Raw genomic sequence first — 7,221 nt, 5'->3', positions numbered from 1 at the left:
ATGGCGGGGCCTGCAGTGTGCTGGTGGCAGCTCCCTCCTGCTTTGGGCTGACCATCCCCTTTCTGCCAGCCCTTTCCAAGCACCCACAGCTCTGCCCATTTCTGCCAGCCCCATGCCATGTCCAAAGCCAGGTGCCACGGGGGGCTCGTGCCCTCCCCAGGGTCCCAGCACCCCAGGCTGGGATGGGGAGTGGGTGACAGGGAAAGGCCTGGGAGCTCTGCAGCTCCCGGCCCACTGCGTCAGCAAAAACCATTGCTATCTTTGAGCTCGCTGCCTGCCAGCAGTGTAAATATTTTCTGAACGAGCTGGAAGGAGGAGGGCTGGTGAATACATTTTTGCAGGAAAATGTTACAGAGCTGGGAACAGGGACTTCTGAGCACCCCCTTATCTGTGCTGGCCGAGAGGGGCAGGCAGGGGCTGCAGGCTGGCAAAGAGCGCCTTGGCCTTCAAAACAAAGGATTTCAGCCACCTGCTCCCAGTTCCAAAATTGGCACACTTTGTTGGTATTGTTCAGTGCTGCCTTTCCTCACCCTGTCCCAGCTGATGCTGTTGTTGGCTTTGGCACCAGGAGGGGTGGCTGGGAGCATCCCAAAAGTGTGCGGGGGCAATGGAGCTTCTCAGTGCCCCAGTGTGCCATGAGAAAAAACAAAAACAAACAAAACAACAACATGATCCCATTTAAAACCACCACCAAATCCCTAACATAATGGCAAGAGCACTGTAACACAGCTGAGACATGTATCACGCTTGGTGCTTGCTGTTGTGGGGAGGGGGTGTTTAAGCTGTCTTGCCAAGTTCAACTACTTAATAGAAAAAGATTTGTTAACAGAGTATTAAAGCATTTCTCTCCTAATTGCTTATTTAGATGCAGCTTGGAGGGGCAGCAACTGCAAATCCTTCCCAGCTGGTAGCTCGTCAGTGCTTTGTGAGTTTAGGAGTCCCCAGAGCACAGGGATTCAGGGGCCAAGAGGCACTGGTGCAGATTTAAGGCTGGAGGGGACCTGGTGGCAGCATCCCACCTGCTGTCTGGGGGTGTCACCTGCCTTGGGGCTGTTTCAGGGTAAGTTTCTGATACTTTTGCCCCCTTTATTACTCCTCTCACTCCTGCTTTGTGCTCTGCAGCTCTCAAGGAGCAGCTCTAACAGGAGCTAGGGCTCAGGTATCAGCTACAGTGCCAGCACAAGCCTAAAAGTGGCTTTGTGCAAGCATCCTGCCCAAAATGTGCATGTCCTGGGGGAAGCATGTGCTGGGAAGCTGTATCAATAGGGACAGAGGGAATGTGGAAGTGGTCTCCAAAGGCAGCAGATACTCAGCATCACTTCCCTGGTGGTCCCCAGTTCCCTCTACCACAGAATGCAGGGCGCTGTGCCTGGGCACCTGCTGTAAAACCATCCCTTCTGGGGGGTGAGGGCTCCTCCAGCTCGTATTTGTGTGCTGCTGTGAGGGCAGAGCCCAGGGCTGCCAGAGGAAACCCAATGCGGCAGCACGAGGAGGCTTTCGGCCCGTCTGATCTGCCCGATGAGATTTCTTCCTTTTGTTTTGGTCTTTAAAAAGAAACATTTTATCCGTGTTTTTGTCTATATTCGGTGTAATCAGATCACCCCCTCCACCGAGGCTCATTTCCTGCCGCTGGGTACATTGAAGCTATTATTATTTGTTTTTCCATGGGCCTCTCTGTTTCTAATTACTTTTCGTTGATGTTATGTGAATGTGCTGAGTCTGTGCCACCCTTAGTACCTGCCAAATGCTGGCTCTACCATACGCAGTAGTGCCCCAGCACATTTCCAGACATTTCCTGCTATTAGTTACCTCCATTTCTGACCTTATTACTTGGGGGTGTATGATTAAGGATAATTTCTGATGGGCCAAAAGGGCAAGTGGGCAGAAAGCATGCAGGATGCAAGGACATTTAGAAATAACTCTTACTAGTGATAGTTAAGTTTGGTGATCATTTCTTTCTCTTTTTTTTTTTTTTCTTTTTTTCTTTTTTTTTTAATGGAACTCAATGAGAGTTTTGCTGCACTAGAGATAATACTGCAGAAAAATATATATATATATATATATATATATGCTCATATATAAATAGCTTATGTGGAGCTGCTACTGCTGCTCTGTCAGCAGCTCTTTCTCTTAGAAATCTCCACTTCATTTTTTTTATTTGCCAAACATTAAAATTTTCTACGTGCAGGAGGTCTCTCCTAAAACAATTTTATTTGGAAGAGCCCAGCAGAAATGTTTTTTAAGAAATGAAAGGGGGAAACATCTTGAAGGAACGGAGGTGAAAATTACACACATAACATATGTATAATTTCATCTAAATTAAAGCCATTTAAGACTTACAGTGCAATTGCACTCCCAAGCTGCAGGCTGAGGGCTTTTCAAGCTGCTCGGGATCCTCTCCCTCTCACCACAAAGAACAGAATTAGCAATTTAGCAGAAGGGTCCAGCTGGAGACAACACCTGGCAGCTCCCTGGCCACTGAGCCAGCACAGCAGAGCTGCCATGCTCGGCAACTTGGGTGCTGTCAGGGGACAGACACTAAAATGTGGATTTTTTTTTAATTGTACTTTTTATTTTCTTAAAGCTAAACGTGATTCTAATCTGGATTATTTTAATGAGCTTCCTTATGTGAACAACAACAGGCTCTGCTTCCTGGCCTGCCACCTGCATCATACCTGGCCTCTTCAGCTGTGGAACAGGTGAAATTATGAAAAAAATAATCAATTTCCAGGTTTTTCTAAGGTTGTCTTCTTGTCTATGCAATTCAGATTTTTTCATTATTATTATTTTATTTTTTTTCCCCATGAAACCCCAAGGAAGAAAAGGAATTCCTGGACTCCATCCTCACTGCAGGTAAGCTCAGTGACTAATACAACTCTCACAAGCACTTTGGCATTTTTTCTCAAAAGCTAGCCATGAAATAAATTGTCCTGCTCCAAATCCCAGGTGTTGTTTTCCTATCTTTTGTCTAATGATAACGTGTGCCTGTTGGGCAATGTAACTACACACTGCTTTAAAAGGACGGAAAGATAACAAGGCAGCATGATCCTATTAGCTTTGATTTTGTTTGTGGTTGTTACATTTAATCTGCACAGTTTTGTTGTGTCAGCCCACTTTAAAGGGTGTACTGTCACATAAAAGCACAACTCTGAAAAAACAGGTGGAGATGTATTTTGAAATACAATTGTTAGTCACGGTATTTGTTGCTTAACTAACTTAGTGCAGCAAAGAAAACAGACCGTGGTTGTGTTTTATTTTTCTCAACTACTTGCAGCTTGACTATAAAAAAACAATGCTGCTTATTCAATGCAGTGTCAGCTTCCAATCCTATAATCACTTTTAAAAAGCATGAGCAGCTTTTTCGGTTTCCAGTAAAGCAAGCACATGGCCACCTTCAGGTGCTTTAAAATCAACAGAGAGGATTCCGTGCCTAATGTGAAGTGGTTCACGGCTATTTGCTTTGCAGGAAGAAGAGCAGTACCTGTTTAAAGGGCAGTGATAAACACAATTCTAGACTCCTCCAGTTTAAGTCTACGTTTATTTGACACAGAAGCCTTGAGAGAACAGTGCCTGGAAGTTGGCAGTCTGCAGGCTCAGCACCTGGAACAGCCATCGGTGCTGGCAAGGTAAGCTTTGTGCTCAAATGTCAGCAGCAGACAGCCCAGGTGACACGCTTGCTGCCTGCCTGTGGCATTTTCTCTGACCTTAAATGATCTTCCAGGAAAAAAAAAAAAAAAAAATTCCAAAGCAGCACTCTGGTTTGGTCCAGTTCCCTAGATCGGGGCAGGACTTCAGGTGTTTTCTTCAGGTGTTTCCACTGAAGTAAAGCTTGACATGCATGAGCAATGAAATAATTAGCACTGCAGCCAGTTATATACCCTGCTCCCTTACTTCTGCTGCTTCTAAAACAGAAAAATTAAGAGAAAAAAACAACGAAGCAGTGATTCCCCCAGTAGCTGTGGTTCAGCTGCTGTATCCTCTTATCTCCCTTGGCCCTATTTCAGTAACAGCTGTTCAAGCAAATTGAAAAATGACAAACGAGACCCCAAGGCCTTTGACGACATTTATCTCCCCTTTCTGTACTTTTCATTTACATTTAGGTAGCACCAGAGGGTGTCATGTGGCTGTTAATGCATTGCTTTGTGCTTTGGCAACTCTCTAGGCTGTCTTAAAGGTTTGCCTGCAAAAACAATGCTGGAATAATCAAAAGTTCACGAGGAAATTAATTCCGTAGGCAGGCTTCAGCTTAAACTAGCGAACTTGTTCAAGCAGAAAGTTCAGAATTACAGCCCATATGCATCCCTATTCTACATTACACAAACGTGGCATTATTAATTCCACAGTTAACTCTACCTAAAACCCCTGTTTCTGCCTCCAGGTGTTTGAAAGCCCAGTCTACTTGGCTGATCCGAAGGAATTGGCTGCCTCCTAACAGCCTTTGAGTAAATTCAACATTGCACAGGAACCCAATTTATCATTATCACAAGCCTACTTCCAGCTTCATAGAAATTAGTATGTATGCAATAATTATTGCAACTGCAGGCTCACAAGCACTTTTTTTGGTAGTAGAAAATAATCAAGTTTCTCTTTATATGACATGAACCTATGACCCGATTCCTAATGTCTGGAGTGACTTAGTTCCAATGCAGAACAAGACACATATTAGGATTAAACAAATAGTCCCCAAATTCAAATACAAGAACTATAAAATACATGATCATCAAAGTAGAAATACCTACATGGATTTAATGGGGTCATTTACTGACATCAAAGCACATTTCATTGGTTCTTTTAATATTTGTTTTAGGAAGGTGCTGGTTAATGAGATTCGTCTCTCTGTCCTTACATGTCAGTTACAAGATTTGTTAGCTAGATTTATATTTGTTATACTCCCATTTTACTTGTGGTTAGTCATTGGAATACCACAGCCAATTAATGAGTTGGACAAATCACATGGAAATAAAGTCTTGTTCTGTTAAAACATTTAAGTTTTTTTAATAATTAAAAATATACTTTTATTAAACATTGCATCGACTCCACATAAGTTAAACAAAGAGCTGGTACTTTTACTCACAAAAAGCTCTAGCATGATTTGTACAAATATGATTAAACAATGAAGATGTCCTACAGTTTTACTGGGTGAAGGGCTCAGTTCTGCTTTTCCACCTGGACTTTCACGGATGCCATGCTGAATAGCCCTCACTTCTGGCAATAAAAATAGAACTGCAAATCAAATGATTTCCCCTGCTGTCCCGTAATTACAATGTAAGAAAAAGGCTTGAAAACTAACCACACTCTGTCCAACAGAGTACAAATTCTTTATTCACCAATAAGTTAAGTGTTCTCATAAATAGATGTTCTATTTTTTTTGTACACTGTAGTAAGTATAAAGGTAAGCTTCATCATTCCTCAGATTCTGATCCTTCTTCATCTTGACTGATTTGGAAGTAGCGTAGCTCATATGTCTCCTTGTCAGATGCAACCACACGAAGCCAGTCACGAAGATTGTTCTTCTTGAGGTACTTCTTTGTGAGGTATTTCAGGTACCTTAGGAATATTAATTATAAGTTAGAACTCTGTCATTTCGCAATCCCTACTACAACTTGAACTCCACCCAAGACAGGGTCTATCAAGACAATGCAACTTTTACATGCTGAATTTCTCAAGGAGTGACTCAACACTAATTACATCAAGAAATCAAGAATTATCACGTGTAATAGGTAATAAACCTACATCTTCATTTGTGATATATTAAAACTTATTATTATTTGCATTTTGACCAAGTAACTCAAGGCCAGTTAACTCCAGAGCACTAAGAAGTAGCTCTAAATCATGTTTAACACAACAAATACTGGGACGTTGATATCAGAAAAGAGAAGCAGGAGTGTGGGGAGGGAACTGTACGCCTACATCGGTGTAGAGATCTGCTGCGTGCCCTAGCACACTAAATAGATCAAGGCCTCATTTGACTCTAGGGCTTCTCTTGCCACAACACATACCGTGTACACAAACCTTTTAGAATCATTATGCCACGGGCAGGGCCCCTCCCACCAGCCCAGGCTGCCCAAAGCCCATCCAACCTGAACACCTTTAAGACTGGGGCATCCAGTGTCTCCCCACCCATTTTAGCACAGCTAATTAATTAATAAACAGGCACCCATGATATGAATTCAGCTATGACCTTAAAAGCATGCCTTTCCTCATTACACTTTTAACAAACTATATAAAGTCCCTCCGTATCAGTATGTCTGTATTAGAGAAGCACTGATTTGCAGTTAAGTCCTGAGCTTTAAGAAACGTTTTTTAATACCTGATCTTGTAAACCTGTTTGAACTCTCACTAATATCAAGGTGTGTTATGAAGATCTAAGCCAACACCTTCTCTGTACACATTTAAAATGCGTCAGATCCAACAGAACAGTGTTTAAAACCCACAAACAGAAGGCAGACCTTTTAGAAAACTGCTTCTCAGATGTCACCGTGATCTTGTTCTTCAGACGCTCAATGTGAACGGTGTTCCCCAAGTTTCCTGTTTTTCCATTGACCTTAACTTTCTCCTTTAGGAACTGTTCCTGTTTCAACAGCAGAGAAGAAGTAGAACACTAGGGAATGGCACCCTAGGTATGAACTAGGGAAGGGACCCTAGCCATGGAGCAACGTTAAAAATGACTATAATAAATGTCTACAATGCAGTAAAACTTTATATATTTTGAATTGCACACTGTGAAAATAACCACATTAAGAAAGGATTCAATTTAAAATCCACGAATAGGTTAAAAAAGTATCCATAAACTAAGCATAAGCCCAGGATCCTCTCAAACCCCGCCGATTAATTAAAGAATCGTTAATTTCGCCGCTCCCCAGCCGCCGCCCGGCCGCCCCACAGACCGAGGCCTTCGCCACTTACAAAGTTGCCGGAATCGAAGATCCCATCTTCGACAGGGTGGGTCAAATCGAGGCAGAATTTCCACGTCGCCTTCTTCGCCTTCCTGTCCTTTTGCTAAAACCAATAAATAAATAAGTAACAAATCAGTACCGACCTCATCGAGCACGCCGCGGCCCGCAGCCCTCCCCAGCCCTTGCACTCACCGCCCCCATGCTGCCTCCGCCGCGGCCTGCCGCCGAAAGGCCGGCGCCGCTTCCGCTCCCTCCTTTTATAGCCGGCCCGACGTCGTGACGTAGCACGCAGCGCGGGACGGCGCGCCTGCGCGGGCGGGGGATG

General features: G+C 43.6%; 1 protein-coding gene and 1 long non-coding RNA gene across 3 annotated transcripts; one reads left to right on the top strand and one right to left on the bottom strand.

Annotated features, from left to right (window-relative positions):
• The first annotated feature begins 832 nt into the window (after positions 1–832).
• On the top strand, positions 833–5,028 carry LOC311429469. 2 transcript variants are annotated; one of them, XR_014688262.1, is made up of 5 exons: positions 833–1,060; positions 2,643–2,699; positions 2,817–2,853; positions 3,551–3,626; positions 4,379–5,028. It is a non-coding gene; the product is annotated as an uncharacterized lncRNA (long non-coding RNA). The 2 variants fall into 2 exon arrangements; XR_014688263.1 differs by having other exon boundaries at positions 883–1,060; positions 2,585–2,699.
• Positions 5,029–5,294: 266 nt separating this feature from the next.
• Positions 5,295–7,197, bottom strand: LOC311429468 (ribosomal protein eL22-like 1). The gene is made up of 4 exons (XM_084540545.1): positions 7,089–7,197; positions 6,907–6,999; positions 6,450–6,571; positions 5,295–5,547 (listed from the first exon to the last, which is right to left on the bottom strand). The coding sequence occupies exons 1-4, from the start codon at positions 7,095–7,097 to the stop codon at positions 5,403–5,405; spliced, it is 369 nt and encodes a 122-aa protein (XP_084396671.1). The 5' UTR covers positions 7,098–7,197; the 3' UTR covers positions 5,295–5,402.
• Between the last annotated feature and the right edge of the window lie 24 nt (positions 7,198–7,221).

The sequence above is a fragment of the Aythya ferina genome (genome assembly GCF_964211825.1).
Source record: "Aythya ferina genome assembly, contig: HAP1_SCAFFOLD_1193, whole genome shotgun sequence".
Taxonomy (NCBI): Eukaryota; Metazoa; Chordata; class Aves; order Anseriformes; family Anatidae; genus Aythya; species Aythya ferina.
This window is presented reverse-complemented; position numbering and strand designations above follow the sequence as displayed.

Bases quoted from the DNA above. Each gene is read 5' to 3' on its own strand.
- LOC311429468 (XM_084540545.1), bottom strand. The intron at 6,572-6,906 runs GTAAGTGGCGAA...CTGTTGAAACAG, and splicing joins TCTTCGATTCCGGCAACTTT to GAACAGTTCCTAAAGGAGAA. The intron at 5,548-6,449 runs GTCTGCCTTCTG...AATATTCCTAAG, and splicing joins GAGAAGCAGTTTTCTAAAAG to GTACCTGAAATACCTCACAA.